General features: G+C 38.4%; 1 protein-coding gene across 5 annotated transcripts in view; it reads left to right on the top strand.

Moving 5' to 3' along the window:
- ldb1.L (LIM domain binding 1 L homeolog) overlaps nucleotides 1–16,373 on the top strand; it is a 54,315-nt gene extending 37,942 nt beyond the window's left edge. The window contains exons 2-11 of one of the 5 annotated variants that reach the window (XM_018224314.2): nucleotides 3,691–3,793; nucleotides 5,358–5,402; nucleotides 6,044–6,119; nucleotides 6,649–6,751; nucleotides 7,466–7,638; nucleotides 8,746–8,868; nucleotides 9,050–9,133; nucleotides 10,462–10,585; nucleotides 10,676–10,818; nucleotides 15,314–16,373. In XM_018224314.2, the coding sequence (XP_018079803.1) occupies nucleotides 3,691–3,793; nucleotides 5,358–5,402; nucleotides 6,044–6,119; nucleotides 6,649–6,751; nucleotides 7,466–7,638; nucleotides 8,746–8,868; nucleotides 9,050–9,133; nucleotides 10,462–10,585; nucleotides 10,676–10,818; nucleotides 15,314–15,544 (1,205 nt within the window). In that variant the 3' untranslated portion in view covers nucleotides 15,545–16,373. 5 annotated transcript variants of the gene reach the window in all.
- The last annotated feature ends 6,714 nt before the right edge of the window (nucleotides 16,374–23,087 follow it).

The following is a 23,087-nucleotide window of genomic DNA, read 5'->3' as shown; positions in this document are numbered from 1 at the left end:
TGGTCAAATGCAGAGATGTCCTGCCTGAACCTTTGTAGGCGTTAAAGCACTTCCTTCCCGTTGATCCATTACACAGTACCATTAAAAACCATTAGGGACATTAGTGTGTAAGTGTTCCTTTAAAATAAAAGTGGTGCTAATTGCAGATTATATCTGTACTAATAGCATGGGGGAATATCCGGATGTTGTCTGTGCATGTGATTGGTTGGTGTGGACAGTCCGTTCTTAATTATTGCTTCTGAGAAATTGGTGAGGGTAGGGGATCTGGGGTAGACTTCTTGGCAACATGGCGTCATTTTGGTCCTATAGTGCAGTATTCTCCCAGTGTAAGTCATTGAAACTACTTTCATTTTACAACTTCCTGGCTCTGTACCGTTTCAGGAACAATAGAGAGTTAAAGGAACAGTAACACCAACAAATTAAAGTGTCCTACCTAAAGTTATGGAAATATAATTGTCGTGCACTGACAAAACTGGTGTATTTGCTTCAGAAACACAACTAGAGTTTATTTAAATAAGCTGCTGTGCAGCCATGGGGGGCAGCCATTCAGAGCTGAATAAGGAGAAAAGGCACAGGATACACAGCAGATCAAGATAAGATGTAGTATACACTGGGATTCTTCAGAATGTATCTGTTATCTACTGTGTATCCTGTACTTGAATGGCTGCCCCATAGCTACACAGCAACTTGTTTATATAAGCTATAGTAGTCTTTCTAAAGCAAACACACCATTTACACCAGTGCAGGGCACAAGTACATTATATTGTCTTTCCTTTACAACACTAGTTTTGTTACTGTGCCTTTAAGTCCTATTTATGGTGTATCTAGGTGGATGCTGCCCTTTTAAATTAAAGCAATAGGCAAAAAGTATGTTCAGCATTACTGTGCTCAGGACATATATGGTGCATACTTTCTATACATCTGTGGTGTTAGAGTTGCTTACTGTTGTGTAATGGCTGCATGAGCCTGCTAATAAAGCACTGTTATACTCTACTCATCTTCGGCTACCAAAACATAACAGCCTTGTTCATTGAGCCTGTGTTATATACAGTGGTACACCACCCCATTTATAGACTAGTGTTATGAGCTTCCTATGGATATATGTATTGGTATTGTATTAGCTACTACCAAATGAAAGTTGTACGATTGCCCACGACTCCAAACAGTTTGTCAGGCAGCAATACAACCTTCATTATCTGCCATATTGTCTTCCCCCTTCCAAGAAAACAGCAGGGAGCAGGGTCTGGAAGCCTGGGGGCTTGACCTGATTTCATCATGGTGTGGGTAATAAAGGAATAATCCTGGCATTTTAGCAAAAACAGCCCTTCGAATTCAGTAGGAAAATCTTAAAGGTATAGTGACTGTTTACAATGGCCTCAAATCTACAATAAGTGAATGCAAAAAAAAAAAAGTGACCGATTTATACTGTTCAACTGCAAAAGAGGTTTTTGTGTACACGATACTTTCCATTGTCACGTAACTATTCACACTTCTGTTATGCAAATAATATAAACAATGGGGTATAATGGCCACTGAAATTATACAAATCGCTCCAAAAAGGGATTGTCTAGTCTGGGAGGATTAGAAGTTTAAAAATATTTGTTGTATGGGTACAAAAGGCTACATTTTAGCTTTTTATTTGTCCTTTTGTCCTGTTTCTTTCTCTTCATCACCCCTTTCTTTTAATAGACCAGCCAACACGACTACACAGATTTAAAAAGGGGATGAAAAACTAGGGATGCACCGATTCCAGGATTCACCCTTTTTCAGCAGGATTCGGCGGAATCCTTCTGCCAGCCGAACCGAATCCTAATTTGCATATGCAAATTAGGAGTGTGGAGGGAAATTGCATTGGAAATTGTCAAAAATCAAGGAAGTAAAAAAAGTTTTCCCCTTCCTGCCCCTAATTTGCATATGCAAATTAGGGTTCGGTATTCTCCAGACTCTTTCGCGAAGGATTCAGGGGTTCAGCCGAATTCAAAATAGTGGATTCAGTGCACCCCTACAGGTATGGGGCCTGTTATCCAGAATCCTGGGGTTTTCCGAATAATGGATCTTTCCATAATTTAGATCTTAATACCTTCAAACCTACTAGAAAATCATTTAAACATTAAATAAATAAACAGGCTGGTTTTGCTTCCAGTAAGGATTAATTAAATCTTAATTTAGTTTGCATCAAGTGCAAGTTACTGTTTTATTATTACTGAGAAAAAATTGCATTATTTGGATAAAATGGAGTATGGCAGACAGGCATTCCGTAATTCAGAGCTTTTTGGATAACGGGTTTCCGGATAATGGATCCCATACCCGTACATCTAAAAATGTTCCTAATGTAGTTCTAAGCCACAAGGTTTAGTCATTTCAAAGTTGTTCATAAATATAAAAATGGCGGTATCTGTCTGTTCCTTTCTGTACTCTGCACTGGCGACTCTCACTTTTGAAAACGATGTAGCTGAAAGCGGCTGCTTAAAGGGATGGTTCACCTTTAAGGTAATTATGTTAAAGAACGGCCAATTCTAAGCAACTTTTCAATAGGTTTTCATTATTTTTTACCATTTATAGTTATTTACCTGTTTCTTCGGACTCTTTGCAGCGATCAAATGGGGGTCGCTGACACCCTTCCAAAAAGCAAATGCTCTGCAAGGCTACAAATGTATTGTTATTGCTCATTTTTATTACTCATCTTTCTATTCAGGCCTCTCCGATTCATATTCCAGTCTCTTATTCAAATCAGTGCATGGTTGCTAGGGTCATTTTGACTCTAGCAACCAGATTGCTAAAACTGCAAACTGAAGAGGTACTGAATAAAAAGCTAAATAACTCAAAAACCTTAAATAATAAAAAATGAAAACCAATTGCAAATCATCACAGAATATCACTCTCTACATCATACAAAAGGTAATCTCGACGGTGAACCACCCCTTTAATTAACAGACCCATGAAGAAGCGTGCGAGGCCGACTTCTGCAACATTATTTCTATTTATTATATAGCACCACTAGAAATTCAGCGTTTTTTTTTTTTTATGTTTAATATGTAATGTTCATCAACTTTCTCTAAAATATTCACATCATGGAGGCATAATTAAATGGAAATGAAGATTTTCAAAACCTTTAGAAGGAACTGAATATAAAGCATATTAAAAGTCTTTGGACAGAAGCCTATAGCATAATGTTCTGCACTGGAAATGACTAAGCCTGTCTGCTGTGTGTGAATACATAGATGTATATATTCTATCATCGCCCACTGAGTCCATTGTATATTCTTTGTTATTATGTATATACATAGGACAAAATGTTGTATAATTTCTTTTAATTGGTAACCTGTAGCGTTTAGCAATTTATGCTGCTGACCACATGTGGTGGGGCAAATAGCCAAGCAGGCTGGTGTATTACTGCCTACACACTGTTTTGTGTATGTCGGGTAAAATGCTGCGTGCTTAGCATGATGTTTGCAATATTTTATTGTTCTTGTGTTTGGCTATGTATGGGTGTACGGTAAGTGTTTGAGAAATGATTAAAGCAATTGGTTTAAATGTCTAGAGGCACTTGACTCTGTTCAATAACAAGAAAGGCTTTTGTAATTGAGTGATGGGGCACTTGCAGAGGTTTTCTTGATGAGTGTATTAATTCTTCTTATTATTGAGAGCTTCGGCTTAATTGTGCCATTTTGTCTCCTTTCTACCCAACAGGCTGTTCCTCTAAGTCATTCAAGCTGTACTCGCCAAAGGAGCCCCCCAACGGCAACGCCTTCCCCCCCTTCCACCCAGGCACCATGCTGGATCGAGATGTGGGGTAAGGACTTTTAGACACAACACTTAGAGGCACATTTATCAAGGGTCGAATTTCGAATTCATGTGAGTTTTTTTTTTTAAGACTCTCATAAACTTCCATGAAATCTAAATTCGACCAATCGAAATTTTATTATAGAAATCAATTTTTTTTTAATCTTGGGTGCATAGGATCGACCCGAAAAACTCGAATCTAATTTCTCCAAAAAAAACTCAAATGTTAGACTGCAAACGACAACAAATTGATCCCTGGATGTCTCCCATTGACTTAAACAGCAGTTCGTCAGGTTTTCAGTGGCGAATAATCAAATTTTTGTCAAATTAGACTGTTTTGACCGAATTTTCAATGCGACCCTTCATAAATCTGCCCTTTAAAGGACCAGTAACATCAAAAAAATGTAAAAAGAAATTCATTAGTATACCACGAAAAAAAAAAACCCCACCAAAACGAATTAAACTTTAAAATCGAACATCCTTTATTAAAATATAACTTAACGAAACTCCGCTTGTGCTCCTCTTCAGAAAAGTCGATTTATCGTGCAGGGATCGATTTCTCCTCCCTGCCTTCTTTATAGGAGATAGCCAGGGAGGAGTAATCGATGGATCATGATAGCCTTTTCTGAAGATTAAGGTTTTTTCATGGTATACTAACGAATTTTTTTTTTTTTTTAAATATGATGTTCCTTGCCATACATGGATCAGATCCTAAACTAATGAATGATGTGCCGCTTATGTACATACATTGCAAAGGTCTCTGATCTTGTATTGTTAGGGCTTTGTGGCTTTTGAGTCTGAAGCAGTCAGCTTAGACTGGAGGATGATGGGTCAAGTGTCGGTGAAGGGCCCTATATCATGAACAATAGTCGGCCATGAAAGCGGAGCAACTGGCCAACAATATCACTCCCTGCAGCAGTTCAGCTGTAATCAAAGCCCTATAATTTCCATTTGTCATGACTTTTATGGATTTATCCAAAACTAAGGCATGGATATATACATGCATAAAATCTGAAAAACAATATAAGTACTGGCTACAGGCAAAGGCAGGGCATCGTGAGCTGTAGTTCAGCTGGAAGCTCTTTGTTGGTAGATTCCTTGCTTGCATCAATGGATTGGGAGAATTTAACCAACCACCGAAAAGTATCCATGTCTGTGACCCTTTACAATCTGAGACGTGGCATCTAAGTGGCTGGCATGCTGACCAGGGACACACAACCCTGCAAATAACCAAACACAATAAAGAGGGGTTCTAACGTTTACCCTTTCACCATATACAGATGACACAAAGTTATGGAAGCACTGTTGACTCCGCTTATTAGTAGGGACACATTTGAAGTCCTACTATGCCATTGATCTCCTACATTTGGCAGAATGGTGGGCAGCCCTAGGTTTGTGGTGAGTCCACAAGACCTGGAGATACTGTGTCGAGCTGCCATACTGTTATTGTTGGAAATGCAGACAGACATTATACAAGTGGAGGTCATTTTTTGTTTGAGTGGGTTGTCCCCAGCCCATAACTCACTGCTAGCCCATAATTATGTGCAAAAATAACAGTCTGTTTTGTTCCTCAGACCCACCCCGATGTATCCACCAACATATTTGGAGCCCGGGATAGGGTAAGTGTATTTCAAATCTACACAGATTTGTATTTAATATGTTCAAAAACAAATGAAGAAAATGTGATTGTTTTTTGTTTTTTTAAGATGTGATTTTCTTTTCCCTCAAGGGGATAGTAACTAGATGGGTGTAGCTTTTAGTATATCAGTGTAGTAACTACCATAGAGATCTATGATATTACTATTATGAATGTCTATTGTTCATAGACTTTTGGGGCCAATTCTTAAATGTGTATTCAAAAGCCATGCCTAAAAAGTGTAAAATGAAATAACTATGTTGGTGTTGGTAGCCCCAGATGTCTATTGTTAATATAATTCTTTGGAACAAAATGGGTGGACTAAAGAAAAACTAGTTATGGAGGGTGATTTATAAACACTGGTCACATTTGCACCTTGGCACTAACCCATGGCAACCAATCGATTATTGCTTTCACTGTTCAACCTTGCAGCTGACTACAAAAAGCTAATCACTGGTTGCTATGGGTTACTGCCCAGGTGCAAATTTGCCCGGTGTTTATAAATGAGTCCCACTTAATTTGGAACTTGATAGGGCAGGGAGGAGGTGTTTAATGAAAGGGATGTGTCTGAAGATTTACTGGTGTTGTATCCTTCATTATGGTTTGGTTCTCTCTCCACAACAGGAGGCATACGCCATATGGGAACCAGACAGACTACAGAATATTTGAGCTGAACAAACGCTTGCAAAATTGGACAGAGGTATGCTAGCATGAGGGTTATCATTGTAGCTACCATCATTAACCACGTAGCCTGCTGACTGGCAGTGTGAATTAGAAGGGAAATGTACCGCCACTTACAAGGAACAGTTGTAAAAGTTTTATAATCGGGTTTGCTTGGGGCCTGTAGCCTTACAGCAATGTGGCGCACCATGCCTTAGGGTTAAATAAGCGGTAACGGGCATAATACATTGGGTTGCCATCATGGAATCATGCAGTTTATTTATGCATCAAGTATAAGGGGCAAATCTATAATAAAAAATAGTTATCACTTGTATGGTATGAGATCATTTGGCCTGTGGGATGATAGGTCAGATACCATTGAGCCAGTGTATGGCTACTTAGAGTACTACTAATACTCTAGTTATACACTTGCTTCAAGTTTAACCAAGTTATAACATCCTCTCTTTATGAATTTTACAAAAAAAAACCTCTGAGCTCTGTGGTTGGACACTTGTCTGACAATAAGAAAACTTAAAACACATTCTTATGCAACTTTTTTCTCTCTATAGGAATGTGACAATTTGTGGTGGGATGCTTTTACCACAGAGTTCTTTGAAGATGATGCAATGTTAACCATCACTTTTTGTTTGGAGGATGGACCAAAGAGATACAGTGAGTTTTTTTTTCTGTAGGACATGACCTACAGAGCTGCTGCTGAGCAACATTAACTACTCATATATCAAATTGTATGTTTTATACACTCAATGGCCTGACATGGGCAAGGGGAAAATTAAAAAAATAAATAAATAAAAGGATAAAGTCACTGAGGGGGGGGGCCAAATGTTAGGCACCCCCCCCCCCCCAGTGACTTATCGGATACCATGGGCCAGTGCTCCTATTGGCAAAAAACTGCACAGGCCTGGAGCACTTTTGAAAAAGCAACACAGAGCGACCCTGTTCTTCCATTTATTTGTTCTTCGGTAAACCCTTGCTGATGCATGCACAGTACAGTGAAAGCTGGCTATTTGCTTAAAGGAAAACTATACCCCTCAAACAATGTAGGTCTCAAAATTTTGCCATCTACTGGTCATATATAAATGTTTTTTTTTGTTTTGGTTTTTTTTTAAAAAAACATTCAACTATTATGGCCCTCACACAGTGTTGAACATGACCACAATATTGATGTCAATACTAATGCGCAAACTGTGAAAAGGTAGACTTTTTATTGCCTGAAATGTAAGTTTTGTGGCTTATGAACCCCCTACCCCCCACCCTTTGTGTTATACAGTGAGAAAGCCATACGCACAATTGGGTTTCTAAACCAAGAATTGCTCAGTATAATGTAACCTGAAAGACCTGATAAACAAACTCGCTTGTTCTCTACAGCAATTGGACGGACGCTGATCCCGCGGTATTTCCGAAGCATCTTTGAGGGAGGAGCCACAGAGCTGTACTATGTCTTGAAACACCCCAAGGAGTCATTCCACAATAATTTTGTTTCCCTCGACTGTGACCAGTGCACAATGGTCACACAGCATGGCAAACCTATGTTCACACAGGTAAGAAATCTCTAATATAATGTCCTTTTGTAAATGTCAACTGATAATAAAAAAATAAAAAAACACCCATTGTGGGTCTCTGCCACAGGGGACCCTAGTGATTTTTTTATCCATTTATTTTTGTGATTTTTATGCCCTTCCACCATTCAGTAAATGGTGTCCATTGTCCTTCAGATAAAGTTAGACAAAACCCAGGCCTCTAGTTAGAAGTTAGTTTAGGGTCATAGTTTAAAGCAGGGGCTGCTTGCTAAAAGTTGGTATATTGGTTGTAGGAGATTACCTCCATTAAAGGGGAACTATTGCGAAAATGAAAATTTCATATTAGCTTTAGCATACTGAAATAATGAACTTTCTAAATACAATCAATGAAACATTCTGTACTGTTTCTGAAATAATCAAGTTATTGTCACTATTCCTCTCTCCGCATCTGTTTCTTTTCATTCCCTCTCCATGCAGGAGTTGGGTGCCGGACAATCATTGACAGTTAGATCCAATTTATCTTATAGGGGGCTCCTTTTGCCTAGAAGATGTATTACAGCTCACTCTATTAAAATCACCAGCCATCACGTCTCTCTACATGCAGAATTTGTGCAAAAGGCAGTTATTTTGTAGCGCTCACTCAAATAATTGAGTCCAGTACAAACAAATCTAATTCATCTGCTAGGAAAGGAAGCCCTCTATAAGATTTATTGGCTCTAACCGTCAATTAATATCTGACACCCAACTGCTGCAAGAAGACAGAATGAAGAGAAATAAATGGTGAGAGAGGAATAGTGAACATAAACCTGCAGAAATGCAGAATTTTTAATTGATTGTATTTAGAAATTTTCTTACTTCAGTATGAGGAAGCTTATATTACATTTTCATTTTCGCGATAGTTCCCCTTTAAGCACAATGGTGTGAGAGGACTAAACTCACAACTCTGCTGTTTCCTATTACTAAATGTAGTTCAGCAAGATTATCGGTCTATGTACACTGGACATATATCTGCTGGGAATCTTATTCTGTTTTCTGCATTGTGCTTGGACAAGTTTGTTTTCTGAAATCCGTATAGCATAAACATACATATATGGAGCTTTTGCCAACAGTTGTTGCATGTTTTGGCAGGTATGTGTAGAAGGCAGATTATACCTGGAGTTCATGTTCGATGACATGATGAGGATAAAAACGTGGCACTTCAGTATCAGACAACATCGAGAGCTCATTCCCCGGAGTATTCTAGCCATGCATGTAAGTGCTACTTATAAATCATGTGAGAATGTAAAGCTGAAGCCTTTGTACAGTACCGCTATTGTTCTCAAGTGTTCCGTGTACAGATGGTGGAACATAAACACAATCATTCCAAGTGTGCACTGTCAGTCATTCAAAATTCTAGATTCTAAATGTATAACTAATGATTTTTTCCTTCCAGGCCCAAGACCCCCAAATGTTGGACCAGTTGTCTAAAAACATTACAAGATGCGGACTTTCCAACTCCACGCTTAACTACCTCCGAGTAAGTTCATAATGTGAAAACTAAAAAATGTGTGTGTGTGTGACAGGCTGAGGCAAGAAACATGGTGATTTAGGGCAGTGGCCTACGTGGGGATTAGTCGCCCGTGAATGTGTCTCCATTGGAAAAAAACTCAAATCATTGGCAGTAAAATCCACAAGTTGCCTCTGGAAAAAACTTTGAGGGACTTTGCAATATGTTGTGTTTACCACCAGTGATTTCAGTTATTTTTAATGGAGACGCGTTAAAAAAATAATCTCAGGCAACAAATCTCCCCATCGGCCACTTCCCTTACACATATAGAGATTAAATAGTACACGCCCACAATAAACTATGCCTTGCAAAAAAATTAAGAGTTCCTTATTAAGACATATTTCCCTTTTAAGCTGTGCACAAGTGTTAGTGTATGCTTATACAGGTATGAGATCTATTATCTGGAAACCAGTTGTGCAGAAATCTCTGAATTACTGGAAGGCCATCACCCATAGGCTTTTTTTCCCCTCTGTACTAATAAAACAGTAACTTTTACTTGATCCAAATGACTTTTCAGGGGTAGTTCACCTTCCAACACTCTTTTCATATCAGTTGTTTTCAGATAGTTCACCAGAAAGAAAAAAACTTTTTTCAATTACTTTCTATTATTTATTTATGATCTTTTTCTTATATTGAAGTTTAAAGTTTAATTTTTTTTTTACTTTGTATTGCATGTATTTCTAAAGCAGCTATGGGAAGGGGGTCGCCGACTCTGTAACTGACCTAAATTGATACATTTAGTTGATGCGTTTCTTATCTTTGTTCCTGCTGAGCCGAATCCCTGAGTTTCATTAAAGGCAGCTGTTGGAATTGATACAATAGTTGCTAATATTCCACAGATGCTGCTGAGAAATGTATCGACTAATGTAGCAAATTGAAACAGTCATAATCTGCACCTGGATTACTGAGCTGCCGGACTGAAACACAAGAGACGGGTACATTAAACTTTAAACTTCAACTTTGGAAAAATGATAAACAAAAAATGGAAAGCAATTTTAAAAAATAAGTTATTTCTGGTGAACAATCTGAAAACAGCTGAACTGAAATAAGTGTTTAGAAACTGAACAGCCCTTTTAAGAAAGATCCCTTAACTGGAAAATCCCTGAGTATTCTGGATAACTGATCCCATACCTGTATTATTTATTGGCTGCATCCCTGTATTCTAATGTCTATAAATACATTCGTTTTGGCTCTGATCTGGACTGTGAGAGTTTGCTCTCTCCCAACCCCATCCGTTGCACATTAATACACTGCGACAACTGTCAGTACTGAAATTGCCTATTTCCCCCCCTCTGCAGCTGTGTGTCATCCTAGAGCCCATGCAGGAGCTTATGTCCAGGCACAAGACTTACAGTTTAAGTCCTCGGGACTGTCTCAAGACCTGTCTCTTTCAGAAATGGCAACGCATGGTGGCACCTCCGGGTAAGTAACCGTATAAACTGGTTTAAATTTCTGCAAGAAAAAGCTGGTTGGGGGTCAAGAATTAAAACCAATTCTACTTGTATCCTGCAGCTGAACCAGCCAGACAAGCCCCCAGCAAGCGCAGGAAAAGGAAAATGTCCGGAGGCAGCACCATGAGTTCTGGAGGGGGCAACACAAATAACAGCAACAGTAAAAAGAAGAGCCCAGCCAGTACCTTCGCCCTCTCCAGCCAGGTACCTGTAAGCATCCACTTTTAATTTACTCTTCAACCCGAAGTGAAATCAGCTCTCCCATAGTGTGCCACTGCTACAATATGATTGGGCTTTTAAAGGACCAGTCTCATCAAAAAAAAAATTGTTTAAATTCGTTAGTATACATCGGAAAAAAAAACACCAAACAAATTACAATTTAAAAGTCTTTATTAAGAAATAACCTGCCAAAACTCCGCAGGCGCTCCTCTTCAGAAACCGATTGGGCGATCCATCACACGCGCTCGATTTCTCCTCCCTGCCTTCTTTATAGGAGATAGCCAGGGAGGAGAAATCGAGCGCCGCACGATGGATCATCACTGTGTCGCCTTTTTTGAAGAGGAGCTGAAGAGTTTCGCTAAATTATTTCTTAATAAAAGCTTTGCGATTTTAAAGTTTAATTTAATTGGTGTTTTTTTTCTATGTATACCAACTAATTTTTTTACATTTTTTTTAATGTTACTGGTCCTTTAAAGGGGTGTTTCACCTTTAAGATAACTTTTAGTATTTTATAGAATGGCTAATTCTAAGCAACTTTTCAATTGGTCTTCATTATTTCTTTCTTATAGTTTTGTAATCTGCCTTATTCTTCTGACTCTTTTCCTGCTTTCAAATGGCTCACTGACCCCATCTAAAAAAACAAATCCTCTGTAAGGCTACAAATGTATTATTATTGCTACTTGTTATTACTCATCTTTCTATTCAGGCCTCTCCTATTCATATTCCAGTCTTTTATTTAAATCAATGCATGGTTGCTAGGGTAATTTTGATCCTAGCAACCAGATTTCTGAAACTGCAACCTGGAGAGCTGCTGAATAAAAAGCTAAATTACTGAAAAACCACAAATAATAGAAAATGAAAACCAATTCCAGAATATCACTCTCTAGACTATACTAAAAGTTAATTTAAAGGTGAACAACCCCTTTAAAAAGAACATGCTATTGCACTTGTGCTGATAGCTGCCCAGTTTCCTATGGACGTCTTGATTAATGAACTGACTGAAATCAAACGTTTTTCTGAAAGCCTGCAAAAAACTTGGATCAACAGTCACGACAAATATTTATTTCTTACAGCAGTCTAAAAGAATGGCCTGTCTTCTACTCTTGTAAATGGCCATTCGTTTTCTGCTACTGCTGTAGGGCGATGGGAAAATAGCTACATATCCCCACCTTCTACTGTCACAGGGGAAAATGTACAGAGCTTTTCATACATGCTTTGTGATATCCATGTTTTTAAGCAGGCCTACAGAAAGGTTTTTTTTTTTTTTTTAAATCAAAATATGACTCTGTGGCTATGGGTACAGTTGCAAAAAGCTATCACTTCCCCCTTAAGGATTGAAAGCATGCAAGGGCAACCACTGTTAAGAGCACCATTAGGCTTCCTTCTCTATTTAAACTGAGAGTTTTAATGCCATTTAATAGTTATGTGCCTAATGTTATTGTCTGTAATTTTTCTTTAAAGGGGAACTATTGCAAAAATAGAAATTTAATATAAGCTTCAGCATGCTGAAATAAGAGATTTTCTAATACAATCAATTCAACATTCTGTACCGTTTCTGAAATAATCAAGTTTATCTTCACTATTCCTCTCTCAGCATCGGTTTCTCTTCATTCTCTTAGATATTCATTGACATTTAGATCCAATATATATAATTGGAGGGGTTCCTTTCCTAGCAGATGAATTAGAACTCACTCAAATAACTGATTCCAGTACTAACAAAATAACCGCCTTTTGCACAAATTCTGCATGTAGAGAGACAGGATTTCTGGTGATTTTAATAGAGTGAGCTCTAATACATCTTCTAGGAAAAAGGAGCCCCCTTATAAGATACATTGGATTTAACTGTCAATAAATATCTGACACCCAACTGCTGAATGAAGACATAATGATGAGAAATAGATGAGAGAGGAATAGTGAAGATAAACTTGATTATTTCATAAATAGTAAAGAATTTTGAATTGATTGTTTTTAGAAAGTTTCTTATTTTAGTATGCTGAAGCTTTTCACATTTTAATATTCGCCATAGTTCCCCTTTAAGGTTTAGAGCAAGTCTAGTTGTGGGGGTATAAGCTATCCTTGTACAGTGAATAATTGCATCAGTTTTGGGGGAAGTTAGCATAGCACGTGGATGGACACTTTCCATTTGTCAGTGTAAATCTTCCTTTCTGGTGTTTAGATGGAACGTGCATGTTCTGACATCAGTGTGTGATAGGGCAGTCCTCTTCCTGGACTTCATGTCATGGCCCAAGTCAGAATTACAGCTAATACTGCTAACTGCCAGTATTCTAAACTGTCACCAATCTCTGGAATAATCCTGTAAAGTAAAGTGAGCATGCCCAGTTCAGCTTTTATTTGTGTACATTTTTAATCTATTAAATTGTTAATGATATAAATTTGTGATGGTCCAATTTCTCCCGACCCCCCCACCCTTTAGACTTTAGCTCGTATAGGTTAAAGATATACAGGAACATCAAATGAGCCTTGTAACTGAACTTTATAAGTAGAGCAACATCCCCAGTTGGCCAAAATGATCAGCAGGTGGCGCTGTTACAAAATGAATTCTATTTGTTTTAATACGTCTAATATCTTGGAAACCGCAAAGAAAAAATAATGTCAATTGCAAAAGTCCTAAGAAGAGCGCTCTGGCTCTGGGCAATTTTGCATTCATTTGTTTTCAGGGTTTATATAGCTTTTAAATCAGTAAATTTATTTTCCAAACTATCAAACAATATTTATTATTATTAACATGTATTTTTAGAGCGCTAACATATTGCGCAGCGCTGTAAAATTAATTTTTGATTTTACCTTTTTACATTTTTTGCAATGCCCCAAAAGTAAAATTGGGGTTTTACTGTATGTTCTATGAAGATGACAGTATTCATTTATGTGTAAAAACAAAAATACTACAATATATAACGCAATTAATAAATGAAAGCACATTGCTGCTCTGTGTGGAAGATTTCAAAAACATGGCACCTTGGCGCTCCCTTCCATTCATAAATAAGCCCTATATCCAAACATTGCCAAATCAAGCCATATGCTTGGCTGCTTTCTTTTTTTTTACGAACAAGACCAATTGCCATCCATATTGCCAAATTCATACTTTTAAGACACATCATGACTGATTAAGGGCAAGTCATGGGGCTTAAAGTAAAGGTGGCCATACACAATAAGATCTTCTCATATGGAGAGGTCCCCAAAGAGTGGATCTTTCCCCGATATGCCCACTGATGGCAGGGTGATATTGGGTTAATCCGAACGTTCGGTGATAGGTCCGAATGATTGGATTACAACAAAGGGAATGGGCACCGATAGGTCATAGGACAGCATCAACTAGCCAAGGCAGTCCTTGATCACAGGATAAATCAAACATGCCCCGATCGATATCAGCCCGATTTTTGGCCTGATATCCATCGGGGGGACCCATCAGAAGCCCTCACGCGCAAGCAGTTAAGTTGCCAAATTGTGTAAAGGACCGATATCGGCAGCTTTTATCTAGGGATGCATCGAATCCACTATTTTGGATTCTGCCAAACCCCCGAATCTTTCGCAAAAGATTCGGCCGAATGCTAACTTGCATATTCAAGTCACACGATTTCCCTCCTGTCCATAATTTGCATATGCAAATTAGTATTGAGTTCAGCCAGGCAGAAGGATTCTGCCGAATCTGAATCCTGCTGAAAAAGGCCGAATCCTGGATTCGGTGCATCCCTACTTTCATGTAGGCCACCTTAAAGGAATTTTAAGGAACTGCTAATCGGCAGCTTGTTTATATGAACTATAGTAGGTTTTCTGAAGCAAGCAGATCAGTTTTATCAGTGCAGGGCAACAGTACATGATATTTTCATTACTTTAAAGGACTTTCATTTTTTGGTGTTACTGTTCCTTCAAGTCCATTTCAGTTCCAAAGTTTTTGATCATTTCGTGATATCTGCCTAGATAAAATGGTTGGAAACAAAGCAAAAACCCCAGTAAAAAAAAGAAGTCCACACTCAAAGTTCTAGGTGAGATGATAGACACATGAAAGCTATTTTTTTTATATAGTTTCCTTAAAAAGGAAGGGGAAAAACCCAGTAATTCCTCTGCAGAGAAGCAATGTGAACATCTGCAGAATCCCTCTTTTCTTTTGACTTTATGAAACGAGCATGCTCACTTATTTATAGCTTTATTCAGGACGTACCAAGCTAGTACTGACAATGCCTGGCCATTATCAGAACTGGATCATTTCTGGCTTTGGCCAAAACATAACAAAAAAAAAAAAATTATTCAGTTTTTTAAAAAAAAAAACATGTTTTTTTTTGTAATGATGGACAGGCCTTGTTTGACCAGGGCTTTAACCCTGCATCCCTTACATTGCATGCATTTTTGCAGGCCTCAGCTTCCCCTTGAGCTCCAAGAAGCCGCTTCTGACCACGCGTAGTAGTGGAAGGAAGGGACACGCCTCTGCCTTGATTATGTTTCTGGAACTCTTCCCTTTCAGGATGTAATGGTGGTGGGCGAACCAACCCTGATGGGAGGAGAATTCGGAGATGAAGATGAACGGCTCATAACCCGCCTGGAGAACACTCAGTTTGACGCCGCCAATGGAATTGATGACGAGGACAGCTTCAATAACTCGCCAGCACTAGGCGCCAACAGCCCATGGAACAGCAAACCCCCCTCAAGTCAAGAAAGTAAATCCGAGAACCCAACTTCACAGGCTTCACAGTAAAAAAAAAAAATGACAAAAAAAGAAAAAATATATATATATGTGTATAACAGGCCGATGTGGAGGAACAAAATGTTTTAAATAAAAGTAAAGTCTCCAAAAAAAGAAAAAAAAAAGCTGAAACGTATCTACCTGTAAATTGAAATAAATTACATTTTAAATTTAACCCCTATAGGTCCTGCCTTTTTAAAAAGAGGGGTTAGTGTAAGAGCAAAATGGGGGAAGGAGGTACTGTGGACCATGCGCTGCCATCTTAACAAAAGCATTTTAGCGTCTGTCAGACAGAGCGGTGTGTGTTTATATCTATATAAATGTGTATATGGGCTTGGCGGGTGGAGGCCAGAGAAATAAGTGGGACACACAAACACTGATAAAGCCATAGATTTAGTGGGAGATACTCTAGTGGGCATGGGCTCAACCAGTCTCTCTGGCTTAGCGCTTTATTGGAGATCTCTAGCACCCAAACCTTTTATGTAGCCTTTCATTTAGGCAATAGGAGAACCGTCTTTCGTGTTCAAGGACAGGAGAAATACTTTCTGTAACTGTCATTTCAGAATGGCGCCATCTGTCTTTTGTTTCCTTGTTGATCGTGTAGCAACTTCATCTTCTTCACCCCCCAGTCAATTGATACATGGGCAAAGCTGGCCATCCCAGGGGAGTTCCTCATATGGTGCAACATTAGGCATTTCTGGATAGATGATGGCACGTGTGTATGTGTGTATGCGATTAAGTTTATAATTAACATAGTGACAATAATTAGCGCCTACTCGTCTTTTTTAATATTAAAGGAAGAGTTCAGGGTAAAAATAAAAACTGAATAGGCTGTACAAAATAAAAAAATAAAAAATTGAATATTAGTCTAAACTGTAATGTATAAAGGCTGGAGTGACTGAATGTCTAACAGAACACAACTTCCTGCTTTTCAGCTCTCTAACTCTGAGTTAGTCAATGACTTGAAGGGGACCCACATGGGACATAACTGTTCAGTGAGTTTGCTTTTGATCCTTAGCATGCAGCTCAGATTTAAAGCAAACCGTTATGACCCATGTGGCCACCCCTCAAGTAACTGATTGGTTACTGCCTGGTAACCAATCAGTGAAAACCAAGAGAACTGCAAAGCAGGAAGTAGTGTTCTGTCTATTATGTTAGACATCCAGTCTCTCCAGCCTTTATACATTTTTGGTTAACTATATTGAAAACATTTTTTATTTTGCACAGCCTATCTATTTACCTAGTTTTTATTTTTATAATTCACAGTTCCTTTAAGAGCAATGTTATCCCTCAAAGGCCAATTTCTACCCTATAAATATTTACCACCCGCTGGATTGACATTTTATTTAGGGTTTTGTTTCAATCACTGAACACTGAGCTACTAAATGAGCCTCAAAAATGTTTTTTTAAAGAAATTTAAAGCGTGGCAAGAAATCGGTGTCATCGCTAGATCATCTCTTTTTTTCAGTATATATTAAAAAGATTTTACATCCTCCCCATTCTTCCCTTAGGGGGTTATTTATCAAAGTCTGAATTTATCTCAATATTTTCTGCTACAAACTGATCAAATCCGCTCGGCTGTTTAACACTTAAAAAAATCAGATTTTTCACGAATTTATCTGAATTTTCCATCCGATTTTTCACGATTTTTTTCATAATGTTCACCCGAAAACTCTGAATACTTCAGGGTATTGCCCAAAACCCAGCGCACATCCAAAAATCATTGAGACTCCTCCAATTGACTTATGTGCAACCTCGACAGGTCTGAGATGCCGGATTTTCAGATTCGGGCTTTTCCATCCTTGGGGTTTAATAAATTCCAAAAAATTCGTGATTTTTTTTAAAAGTCCGATTTCATAAGAAAAAAATCACGAATCTTTCGTGATTTTTGCATTCGGAGTTTAGTAAATAACCCCCCTAAAGGTGGCCATAGACGTAACAATTACGATCTTTCTTGGAAAAGATCTTTCCAAGAAAGATCGTTCGTTTCAATACACACGTGTAGAGCTAAATCGTCAGATATACAGGTAGATATATGGGAAGAAACAATAGAATTCTACCTGTATCTGACGATTCAGCACTAACAATGTGCGATGTTTGGGTCCCTTCAAAGGCACCCGATCAAAATTTTCCGTCCAGCCCGATCGACGAGCCGACCGATATCCAAGTCTTCTGCCGATATCGGTCGGCTCTTTTTCCACCATACACGCAACGAATATCGGACGAAAATTCGTTTCGTACGATATTATCTGTGCGTCTATGGCCACCTTTAGTCTCCAGTTCCCATATTTTTCCAATTCAGCACCAGAGGATAGAATGACCAGCTGAGCGCGCTCGTCTCCTAATGCCGAAAGGGTTAACCTGGGAGCCATCGTTGGTTCACAGTGCCTCCTCCTGATTTTCTCTTTTTTTTTTTTTTTTTCTTTAATTTTTCTTTTGTTTTACTTTTGTTTTTAAATAATTATTATTAAAAAGTAAGTTAAAAAAATGCTGTCCTGATTTTTGTACTGGCTTATTATATATCTCTTTCCAATCTTATTTTATACTGTTCCGAATGCTTCAAACCAAGAAAAAGACTTTGCCGAATTCCTTTGTAACCCCCCCCCCAACCAGTGGAAGAGAAGAACGATTTTTAGTGGTTAATTTCTTTATTAAATGTAAACTTGTGTACTTCTCTCTCCCTTCTTCCCACCATCTGTTTCTCGCTTTAGTTTGTATAACGATGTGCTTGTACATTTTCCGCTCAGTAGAAGCCGTGTGTAATTCTGGTCTTAACTGTATTATTAGAAAAACAAAATGTCTTTTATATATAGGGGGCAGTGGGTGGAGCAGGGTTATTTCCCATTTTCCTTGCTGTATTGTCACCATTTTTTTTTTTGCAAATTGAATTTATATTTTGGGGGAATGCAAGTATTTTATCATGTGTCCCTTCTGGAAGTCCAAGGTGTATTGATTTCTGTACTTATGGAAAAAAAAGTGGATCAGGTCATATTTCTTTCATTACATTTTCACTGTTCACTATACCATTGCACACGATTAGACTGGTCAAAACAAGCCATGTTGGGAGCTAAAGAAATAAAACATATCCCCAATGATTATTTTGGGAAATGGTATATGGGGAAAATAATCTGATCAAAGCAGAATGATCAATGAGCAAGCAGAGCGTGACTCTCCACTAGACGAGGGGCATTTACTTTTCATGTTGTTCTTTTAATATCTCCTTTGTTGTTGCTTTTTTTTTTTAATGAAATGTATTCTATTCAGTTATGCAAATACATTTTCAGTTTTATGAAATGCTGGCCTGATTTTTAACATGGTTTTATATACTATGAACAGGAAAACCTTTTCCTCTCCCTCTCGGTATATTAGTGGATTCAGGAACAAATGAATGGAATCATAGCAGAACAAGTATGGGATCCATTATCCAGAAACCCGTTATCCAGAATGTTCCGAATTACAGAAAAAGACTTCATTTTATCTAAATAATCCAAATTTTTAAAAATGACTTCCTTTTTCTCTGTAATAATAAAACGGTATTTTATACTTGATCCCATAATTAATCCTTATTGGAAGCAAAACCAGCCTATTGGGTTTATTATGTTTACATGATTTTCTAGTAGACTTGTATGAAGATCCAAATTACGGAAAGATCAGGAATGCCCCAGGTCCCAAGCATTCTGGATAACCCATACCTGTATTTGCAATTTGAGGTTGGACCTTTTGCTGCTAAATGACATTGGCAGCAACATGTTCTGCCCTGTGTTGAGAAAGATTTTTTTTTTATTTTAATGTTCCTTTACCCACATACTTTGTCCCTTATTTAAACACAAGTATCTGTTATCCATAAACCCATCCCCTATAGACACCATTTTAATCAACCAGTACCTTGTACTTGATCCAAACTGAGATATCTAACCATTATTGAAGGCAAAAGAAGCCTATTGGGGTTAATGTTTAAATTATTTTATGGAGATCAAATTATGGAAAGATCCCTTATCTGGAAAACACCAGGTCCCGAACATTGTGGATGACAGGTTCCCATACCTGTACTGGTAAATCTCTGTACTTAACAACCATAAACTCCAGGCCTTAACATCCTTAAAAAGCAAAGGCAGGTCCGGCCTAATTGCAAACTACCAGATTTGAGGCCAGTTTGTCCACCTGGACCTTAAGGGTAAAGGCACACAAGCAGATTCGGGGAGATTAGTTGCCCCGGCGCCAAATCTCCTCTTCTTCAGGGCGACAATCTCCCCGAACTACCTTCCTGTGGCTAGAATGAAAAATTGCTTTAAATGGGGGTCCCAGAAGCAAGCGGAGGGAATTGTGTTGCTAATTCTGCAAGACAAATCATTTTAGACATTTGCAGGACGGTCGACAGATGAGTTGATGGTGGTTTTGTCTTCAGCTAATGTCTTTAGCACTCAAATTCCGTGTATCTGATCAGCTGTCTTCTTGAACACACAGTATATTGTTTTGTGCTGAGATGGGCCTCAACCAAAGCACATTTTCAGTATTCCCAATCAATATCTGGCTAGGCTGAATTTTGGCCCTGTACACTAGCAGTGAGCCTCCAACTTGGTCCAAGCTTAACGTAAGTCTTGCCATAAGTTACCTGATTTGATATGGTCATCCAGTTCCCAAGACCATTAACATGCTGATAACTAGAGATCATAGGATTATATTTGCATTTATTGTTCCTTCTGCCTGTTCTAAACTGAGTGAATCACAGAATGAACGTCCCAGACTAGAGGTAGGGAAATCTGATTCTGAATGTTCTACAAACTGTTGTGATCGGACATGACTTGGATCAATCCTTAGATCAATTTGATCAAGTTTGCATAAGGGTTCTTGGAGATGCAGAAGATGTGGCATAAGTCACATGGCTTGGGGCAGCTGGCAAATTGACAATATGTCTAGCCCCATGTCAGATTTCAAAATTGAATATAAAAAAATCTGTTTGCTCTTTTGAGAATTCTGCTGGAGCAGCACTATTAACTGATTCATTTTGGAAAAAAAAAATGTTCCAATGACAGTATCCCTTTAAGTTAATTTTTGTTATAGAATGGCTTCCAATGGCTTTTCTTTTTTTTTTTAATGTTTTTGAATTTTCATTTCTTCTTTTGACATCAGCTTTCAAAAGGGGGTCACTGACCCCAGCAGCTATAAAAACGATTTATCTTTGAAGCTACCATTTTATTGTTATTGCTCCTTTTATTACTTCTATTTCTATTCAGTCCCTCCCCTATTCATATTCCAGAGTCTCATGCAAGAGAGATAAAATTTCAATCTGAAATGCTGCTGAACACAAAGCTAAATAATTCAAAAACCACAAATAAAAAATGAAAACCAATGACAGAATATCACTCTCTACATCATACAAAAAGTTATCTCAAAAGTGAACAACCCCTAATTGTCTCAAGCAGTGAGTGGATGAATATCGGTGATCAGTGCAGGTTCTTCCTATAGTAGATATAAGGCTTATAGTCCATGTTGAGTCTTGTTGCTTGAGCAGAGAGCAGTGGAAGAACTGGGCTGGAGGTTTGGCCCAGAGGATAGTAAAATCTTGCCTTATTGCTGGACATTATCACCCTAGTTCTGGTAATATAATTTAGAATAATAAAGATAATTATGAGTTTCTGGCCCAAACCTTGTTGCTTGTATTTCTCCCTTACTGCATTAGTGTTGTACATATTCCATCTGTTTCTATATCCTCTTGTATCTCTACCTTGTGCTTCAGCTCAACGAAGTGGTTATTTACATGTGCAATTAATGATAGCCCTATACAGCAGTGATCCCCAATCAGTGGCTTGCGAGCAACATGTTGCTCCCCAACCCCTTGGATGTTGCTCTCAAAGCAGGGGATTATTTTTGAATTCCAGGCTTGGAGGAAAGTTTGGTTGCATAAAAACAGATGTACTGCCAAACAGAACCTCCTGTAGTCTGACAGTCCTCATAGGGGCTGCCAAATAGCCAATCACAGTCCTTATTGAGTAGGATTCGGCGAATCCTTCTGCCCGGCTGAACCAAATTGGGGAGGGAAATTGTTTGACTTTTTGCCACAAAACAAGGAACTAAAAAAGGTTTCCCCTTTCCCACCCCTAATTTGCATATGCAAATTAGGATTTTGTTCGGTATTCGTCCGAATCTTTCGCAAATGATTCTGGGGTTCTGCCGAATCCAAAATAGTGAATTTGGTACATCCCTACTTATTTGGCACCTCCAGGAACTTTTTGTATACTTGCTTTGCTCCCCAACTCTTTTTTTACATCTGAATGTTGCTCGTGCATAAAAAAGGTTGGGGAGTCCCGCTATACAGCATTCCTATTATGCTCCTAACATCTTGTTTTCACTTCTCTTCTCCCCTTCCTTGGGTTTTTTCATTACAATGACGTTCATTTCACACGTATGTACAAAAGTCTCAGAGCTAAGGAGTAGGCTTGTAGTATATATATATGTATATAAAATGTGTGTGTACTATATCTATTTTTTTGTTACAACTTATAGAAATATGAGGAATAATAGCCCTCAGTCCCCCTATAGGTTCTGCTCCTCTGTGGAATGGTGACACGACTCCCCCCAATGCCCTGTGAATGGTACACTCCAAGAACTTTCCATCGCGTCGTTTGTCATTTATGGCTCCAATAAAAGTACAATTTCAGTTTCCCACTGTACTTTTGAATCATTGTATTCCTCCCCCAACCCATGGAGTGGCGCCACTGTTCCAATGTCCCCCCTTTTGTTTGGTTACTTTATATATTGTACAATAAACAGTAGGTGGTTTCCTATGTGTGAATGTTTCTTATCTGGATTATTTTTAATATTCTTGTCTCAGTGTTCTCTACAGGACTAATGACTTCTGCACAGAAATGAGACTGAACTGAGTCCAATATGGAGCAATGATGAACCTCAGGCACCTGCTCCTTTGTGTTTCTCAGGACTAGTTGGACCCTCTAAGTGGGTGGTGCTTCAAGGAAGTGATGAAATAGAGCAGTGCTCCCCACCAGTGGTTCACCAACCCCTAGGCTATTGCTCCCAGTGGCCTCAATATTTTTAATTCTTGAAGTTTTGGTTGCATAAAAACATGGTGCATTGCAAAACAAAGCCTCATATATACTGCCAGTCCATATAGGGGCTACAAAATAACCAATTACAGCCCTTTTTTTGCACCCTAGGAACTTTTTTAATGATTGTGTTGCTCCCCGACTCGTTTTACATTTGAAATGTGGGTCATGGGTATAAAAGGTTGGGGACCCACAAAATAGAGGGACAAGACCAATCAGCAGTGCCACAAAAAGCCTCATAATTAGATACTGTTGATAATAATTTTGCTGATCTTAGCTATGGACCAGAAGGTGCAACTCTTACCTCAAATTACACATATATAAAAGAATGAATATTCAAGATGATAAAGTTTAACTTAGGTTTATGAGATAATGAGGCTTGGTAAATGAAAATCCCTTAAATTCACAGTACGGAGGAAAATCACAAGAGACTGTGAGACATGGAATTATACATTGTGTATCTACAGTCGGCAGTTGATGTAGGGCACATACTG

Source organism: Xenopus laevis, chromosome 7L (genome assembly GCF_017654675.1).
Source record: "Xenopus laevis strain J_2021 chromosome 7L, Xenopus_laevis_v10.1, whole genome shotgun sequence".
Classification (NCBI taxonomy): Eukaryota; Metazoa; Chordata; class Amphibia; order Anura; family Pipidae; genus Xenopus; species Xenopus laevis.
This window is presented reverse-complemented; position numbering and strand designations above follow the sequence as displayed.